Source organism: Lethenteron reissneri, chromosome 31, assembly GCF_015708825.2.
Source record: "Lethenteron reissneri isolate LAM-NWPU_2019-01 chromosome 31, ASM1570882v1, whole genome shotgun sequence".
Taxonomy (NCBI): domain Eukaryota; kingdom Metazoa; phylum Chordata; class Hyperoartia; order Petromyzontiformes; family Petromyzontidae; genus Lethenteron; species Lethenteron reissneri.
This window is the reverse complement of record NC_083809.1, coordinates 4,277,276-4,302,317: the sequence shown is the minus strand read 5'-3', so window position 1 is coordinate 4,302,317 and position 25,042 is coordinate 4,277,276. Positions and strand designations below refer to the sequence as shown.

At 51.2% G+C, this 25,042-nt stretch overlaps 1 protein-coding gene across 5 annotated transcripts in view; it reads right to left on the bottom strand.

Moving 5' to 3' along the window:
* Positions 1-1,761: 1,761 nt before the first annotated feature.
* LOC133349689 (integrin beta-1-like) overlaps positions 1,762-25,042 on the bottom strand; it is a 59,830-nt gene continuing 36,549 nt past the window's right edge. For 4 of the 5 annotated variants that reach the window (XM_061563346.1, XM_061563345.1, XM_061563347.1 and 1 more), the window contains exons 9-18: positions 23,545-23,640; positions 22,087-22,176; positions 21,230-21,370; positions 20,804-21,006; positions 18,598-18,836; positions 10,902-11,124; positions 9,564-9,778; positions 7,011-7,177; positions 6,010-6,099; positions 1,762-4,424 (exon numbers count right to left, since the gene is read on the bottom strand). In XM_061563346.1, coding sequence (XP_061419330.1) covers positions 6,022-6,099; positions 7,011-7,177; positions 9,564-9,778; positions 10,902-11,124; positions 18,598-18,836; positions 20,804-21,006; positions 21,230-21,370; positions 22,087-22,176; positions 23,545-23,640 — 1,452 coding nt within the window. In that variant the 3' untranslated portion in view covers positions 1,762-4,424; positions 6,010-6,021. The remainder of the gene's footprint in view (positions 4,425-6,009; positions 6,100-7,010; positions 7,178-9,563; positions 9,779-10,901; positions 11,125-18,597; positions 18,837-20,803; positions 21,007-21,229; positions 21,371-22,086; positions 22,177-23,544; positions 23,641-25,042) is intronic. The other variant, XM_061563344.1, reaches the window with a different exon arrangement.

The window sequence follows — 25,042 nt, the reverse complement described above, 5'->3', positions numbered from 1 at the left end:
TGCTGAAGAGGCGTGAGTTACCCGCCACTCGACCCCCACTACACACGAAGTGCCATGTGTTTTGTCTGTTACCAGGTAAGGCCCACTGAGCGTTATAGCTCTTTGTCAGAAGCGACCTGGCCACAAATGACAGCTCAACAAAGTGGTTCGTCACGTGGACATTTATAGCAGCCAAATACTCTGAACTGGTGAAATTGACTGACTCTTGTTAAAACTGTCATGCTCCTTTTTATATCTCCAACATTTTTTACGGGTTGAAATTGTGAATTCGCTTATAAAAATGTTTTCCACATGGTCAGCATGCTACCATCAGAAACAACCGCGTTGTTTAATTGAGTTTACAATTTAAAAACGCCTTGGGAAATCGCTTGACATTCTATAATACGTTGACTTTAGGCATAATTTAATCTTGATGTGGATCCTGAAGCTCAGTCAAATAACTTTGGAGATATTTCACGCGGTGTATTTCCCCTGTGCGTGTGTCAATGAATCTGTCAGTTTCTATGCATGAATCACATACACGCAGCGCAAGACTTAACTGCTGGCCATGTTGTGTTGGTTGATTTGGACGTTGCTGAGAAAATATGGATTCCATGGAGACAATTCATGTTTTTTTTCTCGCTCGCTGTCGCCTCTTTCTGATACAATGGAGTGCACTGCATTGGGAGATTTCCGCACGGATTCTTGGTCTCGATTGAAAGACGAAACAAGTGTCGTGCAAAGATGGAGACCCAGTCTTCTCTGGAGGCAACACGTTTATTTATAATAACTGTAACGGTAACACAAGGTCCCTGACACAAAGGGGTATCGGCCCCTTCCACTCGATACCCTGGGGAGGTATAGCCTCCGGGCTCGCGTGTCCTAAGCACTGGGATTACTTCCTCTATATCAGCCCTCCGGCCAGGTGGACCTAGGGGAGGCTCGCTGACCCGACCCATCCAAGGTCCTCGGGGTCCCGGGCCACTGGCCCACTCGGTCCGGCCCTTAGAAGTACGTCAGGTCCGGGGGTTCCCAGGGTCCGAGTAAATAATAAGGCGTCCATACAAAATGTGAATTTCTTTAAAGTAGCGAATTAATTGATTGATGCCGATTTTGATACAGGCATGCAATGTCACCGGATGTGAGTACGTGTGCAAAATGTGGAATTGAATGGACAACGGGAAGTGGACGAAATTTTGATTACAAGATTTGACCACGACAAACAGAGGAATCAAGTAAAACCGTTGAAAAAGAGAGAATATTTTTTATGCATTCAAACTAAGGCTGAAAAACGCATTTGTGCATTCGCTTTTGTAACGGGAACATGCAACAACTCTCGCGAAGGTGATCCAAAATGAAACTTGGGATCCAATGTTGCGTTGATATTTGGGGCTCAGCCCAGAGGAGAGCTCCCTATAATTGATGAAAGGGACTGCCCAAAACTTGGGAGACCAAAGCCAGAGCAAAACTAAAATAACTGAAGTATTTGGCAATAAGCAAACGCATTTTTGCCCGACAGCTGCTACCCCTTGGCTTCTGTACGACTTATTAAACGCCTCCGATAGGAAAACGTTAAAAAGGCAGTTTAACACGTAGTAGGCTTTCGCGACAAATATCTATAAAGATTTTTTTGGGTTAGATCAAATAAATGTCGTTAGACTCGCCACCACCCGACAAAGCCAATTAGTAAGGTTTGTCATGTAAACAGAACATGCCAATTAGTTACTAGTACAGCACACCGGTGTGTCGGAGAGTAAACCCACACATTCCATGCCTTATGCATGATTTTTCTAATCTTTTATTTTTCTGATTTCGTTATGGATAACATTCAAGTTTTGTATTCATGTCTGACACGAGCATACCCTAAAACAGATTAAACAGCTCGGTATCCGAGCTGCTAACCTGATGATGCCAGATAAACATCCCGCAAAACGTCGTTATCGATTGAAACGCCGTGTGATCTTTGATTCTCTTCAAACAACAACATCGGTGGCTAACGCTGCCCAAGCTGCAACAAAAGCGGCAACGTTTGTCCACGTGACACTTTAATTGATTGGAGGAGGGTTTATGACACTTTTTTTAACGATTTCGTGCAAAAAAAGGCAATTATTAATCGTCACATTGGTGGTGAAAGCCTCCCATATAAAATTAACAGGGTGGGGGGGGGGGGTGATCTTATTTCATACCCGTCAACCCACACGGTTTACCCCGTATTCTTGTACGGGGAAATTGAGTATTTGCGTCCATACGGCGTACATCCGTTTCAATACGGGCAAAAAATAATAATATGGTCAAATCAAATTATAGTGTATTGTTTAACCCTTCAGAATGTTGTTGTTTATTGTTGTACATTTAAAACATGAGTATGTGCATCCACATATCAGGAAATCAGCAGCATCAGCATGCAATATCACAGACAGTAAGTAGCATGATAAGTAGCATCATTAACACGAATTATAAAAATGAATACATAAAACAGTTTTTGTTTACCAACATCATTTTTGCCTATTTGTTTGCGTTTCTCCCTTGTGATGGGCCTTTGTAGGATGAACGTTGAGATTTATAAGAGGCACGGGGTGACCAATACGGTCTGAATTGGTCTGTAATAGGGTAGATATTGATAAGGGGTTGACAGGTATGTTATTTCTAGATGTCCCACTGATTTATGACTATCTTAAGTGATCATCAATGAAATTAGCATACAGCCAAGCAGTGAACGTTGTGAACAAATCACACTGGCTATGTTGTAACTTGCTTACTTGATGGACATGTGTGGAAAAAAAGCTTCATAGAGGTCATAGGATTCATCCAGTCGAAATAAAGATTCTGATTATGTTGGGCAAGGTGTACGAGTCGATTTATAATCAGTGTTTACAGATTGGTGGGGAGACTTGCAGAGGCTTTGAATTAAGATGTTTACTCTGTATTCTCTCCCTGTTAGTAGAATATCAATAAATGGATCACCCCTCATATATACTTCATCAAAGTGAACACAATAATAAATGTATAATTACTATACCATATAATTAAGCGATGACGGTGAACATCGTTTATAAGGCGTTGGCTTTTAATGTACAAGATATCTGTTTTTATTACATCAGACGGCACAAATTAAATTATCAAAAACAAAAAATCCGTATCATTGTATAGCTTACCGATGGTTCTTGCATGGAACAACTGCTTGCAAAAAATATAATCGTTTAATAGATAGCTTTTTTTAATTAAAAGTTACACGTTTAAAACACCTCTTAATTACAAATCATGCTTTACAAAAAGCACAGCTTTTGTAATGGCGAGATAATCTCGCTAAAACTTGGCATACACAACCGTGGTTTACCGTTCCTAAAAACGTCTATTTACTTTTCGGCACGAGCCACTCGGCGAAGTGACGATTCACGCTCGAAGCAAATCGCGCAAGTGTCACACATTCGGAAGCACAATTTCATTCCTTCGTTCAATTTAGAATCTGTAGTGGCTGTCGGGTTCTCACCTCGGGTGCTAATCAACGATGCGATAACATAAAACAACAAAAAAATAATAAGTGACGCTCGCGCGTGCGCGCTAACCGTTGCGAGCATCGCGGCTACGGGGAATCCTCGGTGGCATGCGTGGCAGGGTTGGGGCACTCGCGCCGATTTTCCACTGCGCGGCGATTGGGTCCCGCTTGGCTCAGGATGCGCCAGGTTGTTTTTTTCCAGCCCCACTGCGGAAGTCGAGCCGTGCCGCCACCGCCGCCGATGATGATTCGAGTCGAGACGCTCTGTTAAAGAGGACAACGGCGACGCTGCGTCCTCACATCCTCGCAGCGTCGCCGACCGATGTCGCGCGCAACGAACGAGTGAAGATGCAGCATGCAGCCGAGGCGGTGACGCGGTCACCTCTGTGTCAAGCCTGACATCGTACGCAATGGACACGTCGCGAACACACCAACCACCCTGGCCGTTTTTGGCACCAGGCCAGATTTAGAGGGCGTGGGGCCACCGCATCACGGTTTGGCGCCTGCTCAGCTCGCTAATTAGCCAGTGGAAAACCACCAGTAGCAGCACCGCAAGGGCCTCGTTCTGGCTCGGCTCGGATGTGTGAATGTAAATTTGGTAATGGTGGTTCTTTTAAAAGCTCCCTACACTACGGCTCCCTAAGCCCAAATAGTTGACGTCGACAACGAAGAGTTAGAATTGGTTCTTAGACGCACGATTCATCGCGTGTACCGTGAACCGTTATATTGCCGACGAGAAATCGAGACTTGCCACGCGGCACATTAATACTTGGGAGGAAAAAACTACAAAACTATTTACCGTTTTCTGTTATCAAAATATAACAAGCAATCAAGTTCTTTCCATGTCGATTTAAAAAAAAAAACGCTTGATTGCGCAGAGATGTTATTTCCCTTCGTATCTTGGGTTGACTACGGTCGTGACGGCGCTCTTGTAGATCGGATTCTCGCCCTGGAAAGCAAAAGAGAACAACAATTAACGACAACGCAAACACGCTGGCTACACAACGTCGCATGCAAGATCGGAGCTATTTTGGTCCCGTGGTGATGATGTATTCGTTCCACCTGCTTGGCTGGACTGATGAAGTCACCATGACTAGTGATGCTCAGAGTATTCTCCTTGGTTGTAGCTCGAATCATGTGGAGGTATAATTTTTATCCAAACGTCTCACATATAACGGTATGGATTGTGTGTGGATTGCCTTGCAATCAAAGCGGTTTGCCAAATACAACATCAACTTTAACTGTTTGGCTGTGTTGGGTGGAGGAGGGTCAACGACACAGGTTGGCTTTATGCTCGCTCGATCCAACTCAGAAACGGATCACGTAAACCTACGAGTTAAATTGATGTTCCCGTTAATGAAACGTATAGCTTTGTATTCTAGTTTAAGTTCTCATAACCACACTAGCACCGGTGAAAATTAACTCTTGCTAAGTCAGAGCATCAGTCTAAGTCATGGCTAACTTGTTCACCTCGTGCCTCGACTCAAAGAACACAACTGCGATGCAAAATGGTGATCGAGATAAAATAAAACAAGAGGTCACGGGCCCCTTCAGAACATGACAGTCAGTTACGGCAGCTAAAGAACATCCCAGATGCTGAGTGGTGGAGGCTCGTTAAGAGTCAAGAGTCCGATCTTGGGGCTCCGTGTGGCCAGCAGTGGAGGAACCTTAAAAGCTACGCTGCCGCAAACGCTCCAACGCACAGCTGTGGCTTCATGCCAAGGATAATGCGACGCCATGGGCAGCACACGTTGCCGGTTGGCGTTCGGCAGCGTGGCACTGCAGGGCATTTCCATTACCAGGCAAGTGGCACACGCTCGCCCCGCGCTTTGACATTTCAAAAGCACGCGCGCATCGTTTTCAGCCCGATTTCATCGCGATCGTGCTTTAGGTGTCACGTCACGAGACGGAAAGTATCCATGTGGATTTCTCACTGCAACCCACACCGCAAACCTTTGCCTTTTACAAACGGCCCCACGGTTAGTGGACATCGCAGAACCACACCCCCTGCCTCCCTCCCCGAAATGCCTTCGGGTGCCCTCTGCTCCGCACACAGCAGAGGGCAGCGCTGCCCACTTGCTCTGCCGTATGACAGCGAGGCTCGTCGCGTGATGGTCAAAACCGACATTTGAATTCTCAGGTGCTGGAATTTGCCGAAAATTGAGTGCAGGACAAATTGTAACGCGATCAGTTTTTTTTTGTGTGCAGTAATTAGCGACCGGGCTAATACCATCAACTCAGTTTCATCGTAGGCCACTGCCCCGGACGCAAAGTGTCAAATCTGTAACGTTCCAAACCGCAGGAGGGGTAGTGCCACACCCAGCACTTGCGAGCGTCGAGTCCGGCAAAGTTTAAAAAGGGTTTCAGAGTTGAGGGTTAGAGGTGGGCAGGAGGGCATGCCGAGGGGGGTGGAGGGGTGGGGGGGGCAGTGAGCACAGCACGCCATGCACCACATGCAACATGCGCTCCACGATCACGCAGGCGATGGGGGGAGCGGGCGGGGAAAAAGGAGCGGAAAAGAATAAAAAGATTACGAGCAAAGATGTTCAGGGAGGGACGCCTTTGCGTCCAAAGTTGGGGTTCTTGAAATTATTTATGGGGCTGCGGTAGATTGGGTTTTCTTGCTGCTAGGAGAAAAGAGAGAAAGAGCCAAGGAAACGTTATGCAGTCGCGGCGTCGAATGGAAACCACGCTCGGTCAAATGCAGACAGTCAAGTCGATGGAAATGTTACGCGGTTCTGGTGAAAGGAGGACACAGCTCAAGACAGGGAGTGTGCATGGAGGTGTACAAGTGTATGTGTGCGTGTAAATGTGTTTGTACGTTGAACTTCTTTTGCACCATACAGAGCCAAATGTGCTAATCGGTGGTGCGGGGGGGGGGAGGACAAACTAAACACAGAAAAAAATGCGCACACATGTCTGCGAATAGGTGTACGTGTTCGTTTGTGTTTAAATTAAGCGTGTAACGGTGCAACGATTAAGTTGCAATTCGCATACGTTGTTTGTAAATGGTTCATGTAAACCCAGCAGCCGCTAGGAGGCACTACATTCACCACAAAAGAATGAAAAAATATTGATTCTGGAATTGAATCATGTTACCGAATCATTACAGTTCCATCAAATCGCCAGATACAAATCATTACATGCCCAGTGTGAAGGCACTGTGTCTAACAAGGGCTTTAAGCTTCGCTAACGAAAAAGACTTTCAAACGACTTTCAGACGCACTGGCAGCGTGCCCAAGTGACGCTGCCACAGTAAAGTGGTGAATTAAAGGACGCGTCGAATGGCACGGCCAATTAAGGGTACGGCGCGAGTGCCCTAACCTTAGTCCTGTCTCTACTCTGTATGATAACTCTAGCCCGAACTCAAGTTCTTACTCTATCCGTAACCCTCACCCGAACACCAGCGCTGCCTCAAGTCTCGAACCCTCACCTCAACCCGAACCTGGCCCCTAATCCTGCCACGCCGGGCGGTGGGACGGGGCCAATAGCCCCCCCCCCCCCACCCCCCCGTGCCCGCGCATGGCCGTCTCACCGTGTCCCACTTGGCGTTCATGCGGTCCTTCTCGAACTTGGCGAACTCGCGCCGGTCGTGGATGATCATGAGCAGCTTCCAGATGAGCAGCAGCGCAAGGCCGATGAGCACGATGCCCGCCACCACGCCCGCGATGATGGCGATGATGTTGGGCTCCTCGGGGCACTCTGCGACGACAATGGGGTAGTGCATGATGACGAGTGGGCACGTAAAAATGTTGTCTTTCGAGTACGTGGCAGATATCAACTTAAAAAGAGCGATATAGCAGCTCAGTGGGGCCTTACCTGGCAAAAGAAAACAATAGTTCATAGTTTATCTCGTCTCTCCATCTGCTCAGTGGACGTGCAATGAAGCTCACCCATTCCCTCTGGCTGCCACTGTCATTCTGCAGTGTCGTATAGTCTCAATGAATGAGCAAACATATAAACAAATACATGTCGCAGGATTGTGAGTGATGGTGGCGGTTTAGGGAGACCTTAATTCATTTGTGTGTTAGCGACGGCTGATGATGATCATGGAACAATGATTCTGTCCTCAAACAAGCAATGGGTGGCACACAGAAGTACTGTTGGGCCAATGCTCGTTTTCCAGCAGCTTTCTATTTAAGCGGGTAAGATCTGGACCAGTCTTCTTGGTTCTTTCGGTAAAGTCACGTAGAAGGGAAATAATAAAATAATAAAAATAACACATAATAAAATATAATTCTCACGACGTTTCGGCCACAACGCAAGCAGCCGTCGTCCTCAGAACTGGACCAGTTTCGACCTTTTGGGGCCCATCAGCAGGCTTAAAAAAAAAATCTGCTGTAGGGGTTGCTAGAATCAAAAATCAAAGAACACTGCTCAGGCATGGATCTGGAATAGAACCCAGTTAACCGAAATAGCAGAGCGCGCTGCCCAGCCACTCATGCCAGCAGCTTCCCAACCCCGTTGCTGTGCACACCACGGTCAGCAAATTACTTTTGCGAAACAAAATCACTGCAGGAAAAGTGAACAAATCATTTGGCGCTGCCGCTGCATTGGCGGTTGTGCACAAGCACAATGAACAAAAAAAAACGCTCACATTCTTCAAACAATACTGGGGCCTTAAGAAGGGGGAAAACTATATATACGTAGGTGACATTTCGGGCAAACGGATAATTTTCATCGCGCATAAGTAGGTCGAGCCGATTGATTTTCGTTGTATCCAAGCGATCCGTTCACGCCGCCTAGAAAATGTTTCCCCCCCCCTCTCTGGGCACCTGCCAGTTCTGCTCAGTGCGGAGCGCAGCGAGCGCCAGCTTCGTCGTCACAAACTGCACGGCGCACAGCGGCGACGGCAGAGGTCGCAAACGGGTTTTGATTCCGTACCCGTACCCGGCCGCACCAGGGTCGCAAACGGGTACCCGTACCCTACCCGATACCCGGCTACCCGTACCCGGCCGGGTATCGTGTAGGGTACGGGTACCCGATTGCGACCTCTGGGATGAAACCATGTTGCAGGCGCGGGTGGGTTGATTCTAGGAACTTGAATTGTGAGAAGAGACAAGACGTTGGGAAATGAGTGACAAACGGTTACTCACCAGTGACTCACGGCCTACCCGTACCCGTACCTGGCCGTACCAGGGTCGCAAACGGGTACCCTTACACGTACCCGGCCGGGTACGGGTAGCCGGGTATCGGGTAGGGTACGGGTACCCGGTTGCGACCTCTGGGCGACGGGGCCGTCTGCCCAGGGTCGCTAGAAACGTTACCGAGCGGAAACAGCCATTCGTGCTTAGCGACGTGACCGGGAGATGGCACCGCGGCAATGGATCATTGAATCCATCAGCGAAGTGCATTCGAGGGTTATCTCCTCGCGCGTGTGCATTGGCTTTCTTTCTCCACAATACTATTGACGCGATCTAACCCAGAAAAAAAATCTGTACAATGGATGATATTGGTCGCGAAAGTCTTCTAGGTGTTAAACTGCATTGGCTTTCTCTCCGGGCGTTACCAGTTTCCTCCCAAATGCTCAACGCTCATTTACGGAAGTGGCCAACGAAGCAATAACTATTTAACCCGAGGCGCCCAGCCTAGAAAACTAAAACACGGAGCTAAAAGGGGGCCAATGTCACAACTGGATGAAGGCCCCAAATATTTTGCTGGTCATTGCGAGCTGAAGGCAGGGGACAGACGTGGGAGCCTGGAAATAGAACACAACGACAGATGTTGCTGCGCTGCTCTTTGCTGCAACGATGACAATCGACACCGATGACATCGGTGGTAACAACGCAACGCCGTGGACAATGCAGGCGGCCGCCAACCGTCATCATGGTGTGCAGCTCTTTGCTGCACACCATGATGACGACGACAACGATGAAAATGACGATTATAATGACAACAATTGCGACAAATTTTTTTTGTTAAAACGGTGATGACAACGATGGCAAAAACAACGGTGATAAAAACAACAACGGTGATAAAAACGACGATAATAACAACGATGACAATCGACACCGACAACATCGGTGGTAACAACGCAACGCCGTGGACAATGCAGGCGGCCGCCAACCGTGGCGGCGGGGAAACGTACCGACTTTGGTCTGCACGTAGACCTCGGCGTCGCTCTTGGCGTACGTGAAGTTGAAGTAGAACCAGCAGTCCTCCTCGTTCTTCACCTTGCAGAAGGCCGTGTGCTCCGTGCTCTCCCGCTTCTCCATCTCCTCCACCTTCTTCACCTCGAACTCGCACTTGTCGCATGTCTCCTTTTTGGGCCCCGTTTGGAAGGCCTTGCACTCCGCGCAGTCCCTGCGGAACGGCGTCGTAGATTAGGAGCTGGGACCGCGAGCCTCTAAACTTGACAAGGCCCGCGGGCCGCTGGCGGCCCCTGGTGGCCTTTAGTGTGACCCCACTGACGTGTGGTCCCCCGACAATGCACAAAAGTGAAAACACCCCCATCATGCTGTCAAACCCAATGGTTTAAAAATTGGTGGCCCTTATCGGCAAAGGTGGCCCACCTATGGAAATTAGTGAACACTGCTGCAAACTAAAACAATATTTACTTTACCAGGTAAAACCCACTGAGCTAACGAGCGCTTTTTCAGAAGAAACCGGGTCGCAAATGACAGCTCAACAAAGTGGCTTATTACGTGGACATTTAAAGCAGCCAAATATTCGAAGTGCACGTTTCTAAATGTGGTGGGGAAAAACTGGAGGACACGGAGAAAAATCCCGCCACCACAAGGATAACATGCAAACTCCAAATATCCAGGCATCAGGGTTGGGATTGAACCCACGACGTCCTGTATACCAGGTAAGGTAGTTAACATCTTGCCACCGTGGCTCCCATATAGAGCTTGGGCAATCGTTGGCGCCTGCATTGCCGCTCGTCTGCGGTTCCTCATCGCGCCTCTCGAGTCGTTCTCTCTTGACAAGAGCATGCAAACACTGCGCGGCGCATTATGCATTTAAATGATTACAGTATTACGATTCAAATCTACATTCGGGGCAGTGTGAAGTTATATTCATATTCTTAGGTTTTTTCGGTAAAGTCACGTAGGTAAAAAATCTAAATTAATAAAAGTTATGTAGACTAGACGTAGTCTCAAGCCGCACCTTACCATCCCCCTCCCCTAAACCAGTATATATACGGGGTAGTATCCCTTGGAATCTCTCATTTATTTGATTACAGCAAGCGTGCTGTGACGGTTCCACCTGAAGACGGAAGCTTGTGTTGCCTCCGAAACGTCGTGATTTTTATTTTATTTTTATTTTCACTTTTATTAATTTTGATTTTTTACCTACGTGACTTTACCGAAAAAAACCTAAGAATATGAATACTTGCAGTCACGAAAGCTTCAAATCTAGAATGAAGTTATATTCTCCGGCGTCGGCATTCGTCGCCGCAGTCGCACACAGGCGACCCACTTACTTGTGCAGCTCGCACGCGTCCGGGCACGAGGGACAGTGCTCGCACTTGGGCCCCTGGTACTTGGGGTCGGTGCAGGTGCACGTGCCGCAGGTGCAGTTGCCGCGGCCCGAGCACATCTCGCCGTTGCGGCCGATGCAGGAGCGCGCGTCCAACGAGCAGTCGCAGCTGCTGCCCGTGAAGTTGCTGAAGCACTCGCACTTGCCGCACTCGCAGCGTCCGTTACCTTGGGAGGGGGGGCCGGCGGAGGAATGGTGGGGTGGTGTGGGGGAAGGGGGGAGGCAGAGGGGGTGCGGAGGGGGGTAAGTTGGGATCAGGATGATAACGCGAGAGATAATGTATGAAAGGTCAGGGGGGGAAGGGGACATGAATGTAAAACTAAACTATAAAACCTTTTATTTTTTATTTTACCAGGTAAGGCCCACTGAGCTACGAAGCTATTTTTGAGAAGCAACCTGGCTATCACAAATGATAGCTCAACGAATGTTGATTCTAAATGCGGACAGGACTCGGAGAAAATCCACACAACCACGGAGAGAGACACGCAAACTCTAAATATATAGCAGCAGGGTCGGGATCGGGATCGAACCCATGACCTCCTGCGTACGAGGCGAAGTAGTTCACATCTCACCACTGCGGGGGATGGAGAGAGAGGAGCAGTGGCAGGGGGGCTGCACAACTTCGTATGGAGGTTTAGGGTTAAGGTCAGGCCAATAATTTGAGCCTAACGTCGGTCTTAGGCGATATAATCTCAGTGGATCCTTACTTAGCTGGTAAAAATAGTGTAGGGATGTTGGAGAGAGGGCCGTTATGCATGGCAGCCTATGGGAAAGAAACACAGTGGGCGGGGCTACGTGTGTGCACAGGGAGATGCCCTCTGCGACGTCCGAGCCAGACACCCTGGGGGGGGGCTGGTTCGGCGTTACGATCCCCCGGGGCCCCACCCCTCAAGGAGGGTTGGGTATAAAAAGGGGTCGTTATATGGGCTTAGTCAGTTATGTTATAGTTAAGCTAAGAAGTCGGAAGACGTCGTAGCTAGAGCCCTGGACTCCCCCTGATCGCCGCCCTTATCAGGGCCCCACGGGATCAGGCTCGAGCCAGTGGCGTGGTCCCGTGAACCAGAGCCAGTGCTCTGGGACTCCGGGTACCGAGCCCGATTACCAGTGTCGGGCCAGACAGCCTCCCCTAGCTCTTAGTGGAGGACTCAGGGGATAGGCTATGGATAGCTAGGGGTATTCCCTGAGTTATACGGGTGAGGGGGCCGCTACCCCCTCTAGGGCTGTCCTGTACTGGCAACTTGTTAAATAAATATACGTGTGCCTCAACTCCGTTGTCAAGCGTCCTCGACGGGTACTTCATCTGGCGTCAGAAGTGGTAAAAATGGAAACGCGCCATACAGCTCGGACCAGGGTACCACAAGAGGAGGACGCCGCGGAGATCGCCGAGCCCGAGACAGAGCAACAAGATGGGGTGCAGCCGGAGCCTGGCGCCTTCTCACCGGGACGTCAGCATGGAGAGGGGCCGCAGCCAGATGCACTACGACTGGCTCACGAACGGCTGGCGGAGCTACTTTATGCCGCTGCCGCCACACTGGAAGGCATTACGCGGTTGGGGGCTGGTGGTCCACCGCAGGGCGAGGAGAACCGGCGGCCGGAGCACTTTCCCGCCATTTCAGCGACTTCACAATTTGAATTTCCCGCCATGGACGCCGCGGCTGTTCGGGGCGTGGCCAGCTTAGACATCGGCTCCGACATCGCCGTCGCCGGGGCTGCAGCGTCATCGCAGCCGAAGGATGCGTCATCGCTGCCGCGACAGGCGATGCCATCGGCCAGTCGCGCCGAGGCACCGCCAAAGGGAGGTGAAAGCAACCTGCGGGAGTCCACATCGACCGCTGCGCTTCACCAAAGGCTGCCCCCGCTGAAGGAATTCATCGGTGCGGAGGGTGACTGGGGCGGCTTCCGGCGACGCTTCCTCGCCCATCAGGAGATGGCGCGGTGGTCCGACGAGGAGGCCCTTTGCGCGCTGCCGGCGCTCCTCGATGGGGACGCGCTCGCCGCACTCACGTCGGCGCCAAAAGAGAAGCGGGCTACACTACCAATGGCGCTACAGCTGCTGGCCGGGGTCTATGGACCTTCAGCCGAATGCCGTCAGCAGTTCTACGATCGCAGGCGGGGTGAAAAAGAGTCGCCTCTGGCTTTCCGGACAAGTCTTCTGGCGCTGGCAAAAACAGCCTTTCCCCGCATGGACGACGACGGCGTGGACGCAATGGTCGCGGAGAAGATCCTCCTCTTGGCGGACGACCTCGACATCGTCGTCATCGCACAAGGGGATGCAGAAATGACCTCCCTCCAGGCTGCGCGACTCCTCCACGCCAACCTTCTGCAGCAGCGGCGAAAGGCAAACAGGGCATCGGCTGGGCGTGCGGTGGCTGCAGCCACCCTTCCGTCAGAAGAACTTTATGCCGTCGACCATCGACGGCAACAGACGACGGGGGCGCGGCCGGGTCGGGACGGGCCGAGGCGTTTCAACCGTCCATCGTCTCCATCGGCGCTCCCGCGGTGCTTCAACTGCGGCATCCGGGGCCATGTCGCCTCGGGGTGCCGTTCTCCTCGACAGCGGGGGACGACGCCTCGACAGGACGCCGGCCCTCCTCTTCCTCCTCCCAAGCTCCAGCACCATGATCCGGCGAGTCGCGGCACCTCACATGTTTGGCCAACGCACCCACCTGTCGCACACTCTCGCACCGTAACGAACGGGGGGCCGGTGGGGCGCTGCGATGGACCGGCGCGGATCACTGCGGGGACTCAAATCGAGCCCGAGCGGTGGTCCGTGTTGGCCCATCGCGTGGTGGCCGCGGCGTCGGGATCGTCGGCCGTGGTCGGTTACATTGATGGGGTGGAGGTACGCATCATAGTCGATACAGGGGCATCGGCGACAATTATTTCGGAACTAATTTACAATATTCTACCGGTGCAGAGCCGTCCTTTGCTACCGGTTAATGTCCCTTTCTATGCCGCTAACGGGGGCTCTCTCGGCATCGTGGGACAGATTCGAGCGCAAATTTCTATCGGGGACATCAAATTGTCGGGGCCGATTTTTGTCTCCTCCTCACTGGCAGTTCCGTGCCTGCTGGGGACGGACTTCTTGGGCAGGATGCCAATTCGTATTTTGATCGACCAAGGATGCATTGAGCTTCCGTCGGGGCGACGTATGGCGTTCCTGCCTTCCCCTGTAGCGACTCGGACGGCGTTCGCGACGGTACCGGCGTTCGTCGTAAAAACAGTGCGTGTGCCGCCGGGGGCACAAATGCTGGTACCTCTTAAACTTCGTAGGCCCTTCGCTAAGGGTGTTGGGGATCAGGGTGTTGTGCTGGGGCCGTCTAGGGCCGGGGTTAATGGGCCTCATTTAATTCCGGCCCAGACCATCGTAAGGGGGGACGAGGATCCCTTCATCGCGGTCCTCAATGTCGGGTCGCAGACAGTAGTGGTTCCCCAAGGGACTGTGCTCGCTCACGCGACGCCGGTGCCCTGCGAGGAACCTGCCGTGAACCACATTGACACTGCTGCTCGGACGCACCCGCATTCGGACGGCGATGAAGGGTGGCTCGACGCGCTTTGTGCGGGATCGACGAACCTGTCCAATTTAGAGCGCCAACGGCTTAGATCGCTGCTAAAGGAATTTTCCGACGTTTTCAGTCGGAATAAATACGATTTGGGTTGTACTCACCTGCTGCGTCACCATATTGACACGGGTGACAGCGCGCCTATTCGCCAAAATCCTTTTCGGTTGAGTCCCGCCGAAAAGGACCATGTCAAATCAGCTGTCGATGACATGTTAGCCGCCGACATTATCTCTCCCTCTACCAGCCCTTGGGGAGCACCGATTGTCCTGGTTAAGAAACAGGATGGCTCGTTGCGGTTTTGCGTAGATTTCCGTCGCCTTAATAAGGTTTCGGTTGCCGACGCATACCCGCTCCCACGGATGGACGAATCGCTGGACGCCTTGGCGGGAGCGCGATTCTTCTCCACACTAGATTTACTTTTGGGATTCTGGCAGCTTCCTCTGGACGATGATTCGAAGCCTAAAACCGCTTTCCGTACACCGCACGGCCTGTTCCAATTCAACCGGTTGCCGATGGGCTTACACTCAGCGCCGGCAACCTTCCAGCGGTTGATGGAATTGGTTTTGGCTGGATTGCAATGGGAATCGTGCCTGATTTATTTGGATGACGTAATTGTTTTTGGAAGAACCTTTGACGAACATCTCCAGAGGCTGCGGGCGGTTTTCCAAAGGATGCGGGCTGCTAATTTGAAATTTAAGCCCCAAAAATGCTATTTGTTTCGCGAGTCAGTGCATTATTTGGGGCACATCGTGGGGCGCTCGGGTATTGCTACCGATCCCGCCAAAACGCAGTGTGTCAGCTCCTGGCCAATTCCGACCTCGGTGGGGGAGGTGAGGCGTTTTATTGGCTTCGCTTCATATTACCGACGGTTCGTCGCTAATTTTGCTACAATTGCCAAACCCCTACATGCTTTGACATCAAAAGGGGTTCGGTTCCACTGGGGTCGGGATGAGGAAGTAGCTTTCTGCTCCCTTCGGGATGCATTGGTGAAGGCTCCTCCTTTGACTTACCCCGATTTTTCGAGGCCGTTTTTGCTCGACACCGCTGCGAGCAACACAGGTATCGGAGGCGTGCTTTCCCAGGTGGTTGATGGCGTGGAACGGGTGGTTGCGTACGGCAGTCGGGTGTTGTCTCCAGCGGAGCAAAAATATTGTGTCACCCGTAGAGAACTGTTGGCAATTGTTTTCTTCATCCAACAGTACCGCCCATATCTGTACGGTCAGCATTTCACTGTCCGTACGGATCATGCGGCACTGCAGTACGCCCTGAAGGTTCAACAGCCATCGGGACAATTGTCCCGATGGCTGGAGGTCCTCCAGGATTTCGATTTTGACACCACCTATCGTAAGGGCATTCGCCACACAAATGCGGACGCTCTGTCGCGCATGCCAACCACCTCCGAATGCGCATGCCTCCTGGGGTCGGGGCGTTGCAAGCCAGCTGGGGACATGACGGTTCCAGTCCTGGCGGCCGCCGCCGATGTTGACACATCGCTCCCCGATGAGATCGGGAAACAGGGAAGGGATTCCCTGCTTGGGTTGCCTGTGATTGAGTGGGGACGCCTCCAGATGGAGGACGCCTCCCTCCTCGCGCTGCGTCGTCGCGCCAGGGAGAGGGGGTGTGGGACGGGTGATGCCGACAATTGGGAAATACACGCGGGCTTGCTCATGCATTGGGACGGTAAATCCCACCGTCACCGGCTGGTAGTTCCTGCGGGGTTACGGGGTAAGGTGGTGTGGGCTGCTCATGAGCGCCTCCTCCACCTGGGTACCCAAAAGACCCTCGCCTCGCTCCAGCTGGATTTTTTTTGGCCGGGCATGACACGGGATGTCACGGATCTCCTGGCAGCATGCCCCCGGTGTGCGCAACGCAAACCACCAGCTCGGGAGTCGAACCCGCCGTTGCAGTCCATCACAGTCTCCAGGGTGAACGAACTCGTAGCGTTGGATATCCTGGGGCCGTTTCCCGCCACCCCTAGGGGCAATAGATATTTGCTAACAGGGGTCGAATACTTCACACGCTGGCCTATGGCCTGGCCCCTGGCAAATCAGTCGGCAGCAGCCATCGTGGACGCCTTTGTCCAAGGCTACGTCATGGACAAAGGTGCTCCGGAGCGGCTGCTGACCGACCAGGGTAAAAATTTTTCCGGGAACCTCCTCAAACAAGTCTGTGATCTCCTAGGTACAAAGAAGATTCGTACCTCTCCCTATCACCCACAAACTGACGGGATGGTCGAGCGTCTGCATCGTACCATCACGTCTATGTTGTCGCACCTGGTTTCGGAGTCACAGACCAATTGGGACTTGCAAATTCAAGGGGTCCTGGCAGCATATCGATTGGCCCCCCATGCTGCCACGGGATTTTCACCCTTCTTTCTCATGTATGGTCGCGAACATGACCCACCTGTTCGGGCACAGCTGCAGATCCCCGCGCCTCTAGGTAAAATTAAATTGGACGAGCACGTTAAATTTAACCTTCAAAAGCTAACTGAGGCGCGGGATGCTGCCATGCTCAATTCCCGCATGCGCCAAAAGGCGAATGAGCGCCTCAGACTCGCGCGCGCGCACGTGCTGCAGTGGAAGCCAGGGGACAGGGCATGGCTGCACTGTCCCCAGGTACCGCTTGCGACCTCCTCGAAACTGGTACGGCCATGGCGGGGCCCCGTCGAGGTGGTCGAGGTTTTGCAACCGCAGTGCGTTCGTATCAAGTGGGGGAGGCGCCGGTGGTTCGTTCACCCCTCTAGACTAAAACCCTTCGTTGCGGTGCGGGACTCTGCTCCACACGCGCAGGGCCAAGCATGTGAGGGGTCGACCGACCCGGAGGGTCCGCCTCTGTTGATCTCACCTGACGTCTTGCCGGTTGCCCCGCCCCCAGGTTCTCCCGGAATGACGGGCTCGCGCACATCCCTCACGGGGGATGCCGAGGGTCCCGCCACTCCAATTGCGGACTCGCCTCGGATGGGACAGCGGCCACCGAATGGTCCGCCATCTGAGGTTGGCCCTTGTGACGGGCCTGCGGCAAGGACGCGCGCTAAAATGCGCAGACTCTTATAAAAACACTGGAACGCGAACAAGAAGTGAAAACGAAACGAAAATAAGAAGAAAATTTTTTTTATTTTTTTTTGCGTTTTCTGGTACACTTTCGTGTGCTATTGTTACTGGACGCTGCGTTCGTGTGGCGCTCTTGGCGCGTTGTTGTATTATGGCTGTGTGTGTGTGTGCGTCTTGTGTGCGTGTTGTGCGTGCGCTGAGGGTTCCGGGAAATGTACATATCTTGCCTCTACGGATTTCGTATTTATTCGGGGGGGGGGGTGCGTCGGTTTGTTCTCCCTTTAGGGGCATTGTTAGTGTTGTTGTTCAATTCTCGTTCTGTTAAATGAAAAAAATGGGGCACACACGGGGGGAGTCAAGGGGTAAAGATTCATTTGTTGAAATTGTTGCAGCCGGGACGGCTGCGAGCTATGCGGGGGGGAGTGATGTAGGGATGTTGGAGAGAGGGCCGTTATGCATGGCAGCCTATGGGAAAGAAACACAGTGGGCGGGGCTACGTGTGTGCACAGGGAGATGCCCTCTGCGACGTCCGAGCCAGACACCCTGGGGGGGGGCTGGTTCGGCGTTACGATCCCCCGGGGCCCCACCCCTCAAGGAGGGTTGGGTATAAAAAGGGGTCGTTATATGGGCTTAGTCAGTTATGTTATAGTTAAGCTAAGAAGTCGGAAGACGTCGTAGCTAGAGCCCTGGACTCCCCCTGATCGCCGCCCTTATCAGGGCCCCACGGGATCAGGCTCGAGCCAGTGGCGTGGTCCCGTGAACCAGAGCCAGTGCTCTGGGACTCCGGGTACCGAGCCCGATTACCAGTGTCGGGCCAGACAGCCTCCCCTAGCTCTTAGTGGAGGACTCAGGGGATAGGCTATGGATAGCTAGGGGTATTCCCTGAGTTATACGGGTGAGGGGGCCGCTACCCCCTCTAGGGCTGTCCTGTACTGGCAACTTGTTAAATAAATATACGTGTGCCTCAACTCCGTTGTCAAGCGTCCTCGACGGGTACTTCAATAGTTTATCGTTTATATCCCCCCACCTCCACAGATGAGTCCGTTGTGTCGGTCGCAGGAGAAGTTGTCGCACTCGCAGTGCTTGCCGGACACGAGCTCGGGGCTCTCGCGCTTGTAGCAGATGCACTCGCCGCACACGCAGTCGCCTCGCCCGCTGCACACGACGCTCGACGAGTTGTCGCGCTTGCACGACGCTTCGATGTCCTCCGAGTTCACCTCGTCGGTGCCGCACTCGCACAGGCGCCCCACCCGACCCTCGTTGCACCTTCGCCACGGGCACGCGGGGGCGACGGGGTCAACGTCGTCGTCGTCATCAACGTCGTCAACATTTTCGTCATCAACGTCGTGGTCAACGTTGTGATCGACGTCAATGTTGTTAATGTCGCCGTCAACGTCGTCAACGTCTTCGCCGTTGTCACGCCAATACGATCATTATTGTGGTCCTCGTCGTCATCATCATCGTCGTCGTCATCAACATTACCGTTATCCATCGTCATGGTCATCCTGGTTGCTACTCGCACCGTCATCGTCATCACTGCAATCATCATCATAATTGTAGGCATCATCATTATGACCGCCACCGTAGTTGTCGTCATCGTTGATATTGTGGTTGTCATTGTCACCGTGACAAAAAAAACATCATTATCAGTGTAGTTGTTCTGACTAGATCATTGTTGATCTCATTAGCCCACTTGTCTTCAGGCTCAAACCGAGGGCGTCAGCGATGCTGAATGGGCGATGGGGGGGATGGGGGGGGGACAAATTAAAGAGTTCATTGCTAACTGCCCTGCCATCTGCTGTCCACCTCACAACCCAGGTAAGGCCCACCCAAAGAAACCTGGCTTTAAATTTCGATTTAAAGATTTTCTGCCTGCAGGGATTCATCTTCTTGGTTCTTTCGGTAAAGTCACGTAGAAGGGAAATAATAAAATAATAAAAATAAAACATAATAAAATAATTCTCACGACGTTTCGGCCACAATGCAAGCAGCCGTCCTCGGGTGAAGAACAGGTCTGCCGGGAAGTATTTTTTTATTTCCCTTCTCCGTGACTTTACCGAAAGAACCAAGAATATGAAAACCTGGCTATCACAAATGATAGCTCTACGAAGTGGCTTATCATCACGTGAACATTTATAGCAGCCAAGTAATATAAGGGCATGCTTCTAAATGTGGAGGGAAAAACCGGAGGACCCGGAAAAAATCCGTATGACCACAGAGAGAGAGAGAGAGAAAACATGCAAACTCCAAATATACAGCCGTCGGGGTTGGGATCGAACCCACGACCTCCTGTATACCTAGAGAGGGAGTTAATATCTACGAACACTAGGGAAATTCATCTCGTCGCTCGGCGCCGTGCGTTCGGTTTGCAGTGATGCTAACGCGCGCTGTCGCACCAAGGCGAATTGGCAGGTGGCCAGAGAGGGAAACTTTTTGGCAGGCGGAGTTAGAATCTTTTGGAAACGATGAACGTTATTCAGCTGTAACGACATTACAAGGGATGGAGATGTATTCAAGAATCGACTGCGGTGCTGCTGCCATCTCTTGGCCACCTCGCAGCCCGAGCACTACAACACCCGACCCCGAGCCCAGGGGTCAAATCTATCCCCTTCAAATCAAATCATTTTTACATGGGTGTTCGCGCCATTCTTAAGAGTGCAAGGCTATCACGAAAGGCGCTCTTTCACGGATGAGTAGAAACTGCAGCAGGTTTACAGGAGGGGACAACGTTGCTGCGTAGCTTCAGGAAATTATGTAAGTCGAGAGTAATTTTCAAACTACATTCTACGCATCTTACGCGTTATCGCGGACTGTGCTTTACCCCCTATATTTGATATTATTTATCATCACGTGGTGTTCTTCAGGAACGAAACCACCGCGTTTTTTAGAACAGACTGGAAGCAACTTTTGACCGTGACGCCGGCACACATGGCCCTGCTCCTTTTGCAAATAACGTCACGGGGGGGGGGGGGGGGGTCCTTTAATGTCCACCACAAAGCAGACGGAGCGTGGGCATTCCAATATTTTGACACACCACGAGACTAATTATAACCAGGGCGGCCCTGCAGGGCTCAAAATCCGCGAACCTCTTGCCGCGGAGTGACCGACGCGCCACCCCGTCACCGCCACCGCGGGGGGGGGGGCGGCCGTCGCCGCCACCACCACCACCGCCGGCATCCGCCGACCTCGGCGCGTTGGCGGGAGAACCCGGGCGACGTGGGGGACGCCGGTACCTGCACGCGCCGCACTCCATCGTGCCGTTGCCGAAGTGGCACTCCATGGAGTTGCTGACGCCGGAGGTGTGGCACTGGCACTCGCACTCGAAGCGCAGCCGCACCGTCACCTTCTCCTGGAAGCCCAGCGGCCGGATCTCCACCTCGTGCGCCTTGCCGTTGTTGGGGCACTTTGTGGCGACCACCTCGATCGTGAACTGGACCTGCGCCCCCGTTCGATGCAAGCGCGTGCTCGTTAAAATAAACAAAACATTCAACTATTTCTCCCGAGTTACATCGCGAGCGCGCCGTTGCCTTATGAAAAAAATCACGAGAGGCGGACGACTTCCTTCGTGTAAACATCGTGATTTTTTATATTTTTTAGTCGATTGATCAAGTGACTCGTCTCGTCGTCCCGTGGGCCACGCGCGGCCCTCGCGCCCGTACCTCGTCGCCGATCTGGATGTCGGAGCACTTGCGGCCCTGCTCCCCGCGGAACACCTTGTTGTCCTTGCAGACGGCGGTGTAGCGGAACTGCAGGCCCTCGGGCACCTTGCTGTTCTCCAGAATAATCTCCGACGACAGTGCCTGCACGCCAGCGCCGCCACCGCATTGCCCGTGAGCCGCCACCCACGCACGTGCACCAGCGTCGCGGGGCACGCAGATTTCCGCCCCGAGCCGTGTGCGATTATCGTTTTGATCCCCACCAGAATTCTAACCCCCCCCCCCCACCCCCGTTGACCAACAGTGACCTTTCTGGATTCTCTGTAAATTCTAATTCCTAGAATCAATCGCCACAGAATTCTGCGGGGATCGATATTTGGAAGCCACTGGAGCACTGTGCACTTTTAAATCTAAATTGAAAACTCATTTATTTAGAACTGCTTTTTGTGTTTATTTTCTTGTCCCCCACCCACCTCCGATTAGCACGGTTGGCTACGTACGGTGCAAAATTGTGACCCCGGGTCAGAATAGAATCCTATTATTATTATCATTTCAAACTCCCCCCACCCAATGGTAGTTTGACCCCCGGCCTAATTCCAACCACAGTGATTAGAAACGTAACCCTCATCCTGAATCTTACACAAATTATACTGGGGGTATCCGACAAGCTATAAACCTCTTTTTCACAGATGTCCAGCTTGCGCTGTTTGTCAGTTTTTCTTTTTCCGTGCTCTTTCAAAGTTTGTTTTTCTCCGTAAGCATAATCATAACACACCGCCTGTATAACATCGGCTTGTCGACTCGCGCCCGTCAGGATCGACCGCTCACACGTTTTAAAGACGAGAGGGTGGTTCACTCACATCGTAGGCGTCGATGATGAGCTGGATGACGTTGCTGGAATTCGAAGAGAGAACTCCGACGGCCGATTTTGGGATCAAGTTGCTGAGTTCCTGAAGCAAATCGCGCAGCAAGGTAAAAAAAAAGGACACGTTCATTTAATTTTTTTTACTCCACACCAATACCTCGCAGATAAACCTTGGCAGATACGATGACACGTTGTGCCATCACAAGGGTGTGGACTAATTGTGAGGTATCAAATGAGCAAAAGTATTTTTGTTTAATTGGCAAACTGCAATTATAACTAACGGCCCTCATTGCTGAATGGGGACTCGGGGGTCAAAACGATGAAAGGAAGAAATCCAACGACGGCGGGTCTGTAGCCCTTTCGGAAAACTGAATTTAATCATGAAAATCAACAAAGCAATGTGCTTGAAGGAGAAAAAAGTTTTCCATCAGTGCACAACAAAACCTGCTATGACTTGGATCTGGAATATGATGAAGCGGTGGTCGAGACTCATGAGAGGAGTGGCAGCCAAAGGAGGGAACATGCCCAACAGGACTTCTACCGTGGACATGGAGCAATGAAACCAGCCCATGTGCGAGTGCTAGACGGATTGTTGTAGCACAGGGTCATGAGGAATAGTAGCGATGGCTTCGTGGAACCATCATCCAGGAGCGGATCATGGCTGATGATGACGATGATGATTCAAACTGTAACGTCACTAACAGTGCCGGATTAAGCTAGTGCAGGGCCTGTAGCAGATGTTATAAAGGGGCCCTAAATATAAAAAAACACAAATATTAAACCAAATACATTTTTAACTTGCACAGTATAGCAATTTTATTTTTTAATTTGATATACAGCCACAGATAATACGACAAATCGCTAACCGTAAACACCCATACTCTTAGGTTTTTTCGGTAAAGTCACGTAGGTAAAAATAAACACCCAGTTGTTCATAAAATTCTAGATTTGAAGCTTTCGTGACTGCAAGGATTCATACTCTTAGTTCTTTCGGTAAAGTCACGTAGGTAAAAAATGAAATTTTAATTAATAAAAATAAAATAAAAATCACGACGTTTCGGAGGCAACACAAGTCTCCGTCATCAGGTGGGACCGTCACAGCCAGATGCAGATTTGCTGCTGATGCTGATGCAGCAAATCTGGCTGTGACGGTCCCACCTGATGACGGAGACTTGCGTTGTTCATAAAAGTTGAAGGCAGTATAGTACTATAGTAAGAGCAAGTGCAGAATCACTGAACCGGAATTGATAGCTTGAAAGCGTTTAGCGTGGGGCCCTTGAAAGTGCAGGGCCCGTAGAATATGCTACTGTTGCTATTCTTTGGGTCTTTCGGTAAAGCCACGTTGCTACTACGATAATCCGGCACTGGTCACTAAGCTGACCAAACCCAGACGTTTACTTTTAATAAAGCAGATCCGTTCGCGCTGTCACACGGAAAAAATATTCTTCGTTACCTTGTAGACGTTATAGAACTCTTCCGTGACGGCGAAGATGGGCTGGATGCTGTTCTCCCCGAGTTTCTGCACCAGTTGCGCGACTGACGGGTAGTCCTGTAGGCACACACGGGTCCGCACGAGAGGTCACGGATAATTCCCACGGCTTTATCTCCATTTCCTCATCAGTGCTCTGCCCGGCGTGGTTGTCATCCTCCGACTGCTCCTAAATGGTGGCAATCGCCGCCAATCGAAGTCGGACTCGCCTCTTTAGGTGAAGCCACCCATTGGCCACTTGCTTCATCACAGCGACACCGGCTGTGGTCCGACATTCCGCCCCGCAACTTTCTCCCACAAGTTTCTCGTCGGCCGGCGGAATGGGCCCCGTTGACAGGAGGTACATTTAAAGGTAAAGGCGCAGCCCTGCAAAGGCTCGCTCACGCCACTGCTGCTGGAAGGGAGCTGTTGCGAGATGCCCCGTCTGCCTCACGTTAGCCGTACCATAGCACTGTCCAGCGCGAAGATGGTTGTGTAAAAAAATTAACCCGTAAAAACAAAGTTTTTCACTATAAATCCTTTATATGCGTGGCATCGGTTTTATTTTATTATTCATTTCTGTTTTTCTTGAGTAAGAGTTTCATTTTTATCACATTGGTATTTTAAATTAAATATGACATTTTTTTCCCCTAAAAAGTGCTAAATTTTGGAGAAAAAAAATTCACAAAAATAAATTGTCACGCACAACGAGTCTGTGTGGAAAATGTCAGCTCGATTGGATCACGGGAAGTGGGTTAAAAAACGACCGAAAGATTTGCACGGTCCTAAGCGCGCAAGCAAGTGAACTTAATATAAAGGATTTAAAAAGCCCCGGCACGGTGAGGTCAACACCTGGGTGACCGGTGGTGGCTGGGGTCACTGATGAGATAACGGTCGATTGCTGTCCATGATGATGGGCGGCTGCCATGGTTGTAACGGTCAGCACGCTGGACTTGCGATCGAGAGGTCCAATACATCTCCCAGCTTGTTGATACAATGGGGCACGTTTCCCAAATCTCCCTCCCCCGTTGCCTCTGCCCACCCAGCAGCATGAATGGGCACACCGCAGGCCGCTATTCGGCAGGTCACGTGTGGTGGGTTAGAGTGTGGGTACTGGCACCTCGATGTGGTTGTGATATTAGCCCCTCTCGACCTCTAGCGTGCCCTCCAATTGACTGTACACCTTTCACTGTCATGAAAATTGGGAAATATTAAGAAATGTAACGATTGAGCACTTTTAAAATTACAGAAAATTTTTTCCATGAGCTCATATTATTATTGTTGTTATGCTTGTTTACCCAGTAAAGCATCTTCTCTTTGGTTCTTTCGGTAAAGTCACGTAGATGGAAAAATAATAATACAAATAAAGTGAATGCAAATAATAAAAAGCACAAATGTAGACTGTAGCCTGGTTCTTAATCGGAGTGAGTGTACTGGCAGTCTATAATGTAGACTGTAGCAATGGTTATTAAGCTGGGTGAAT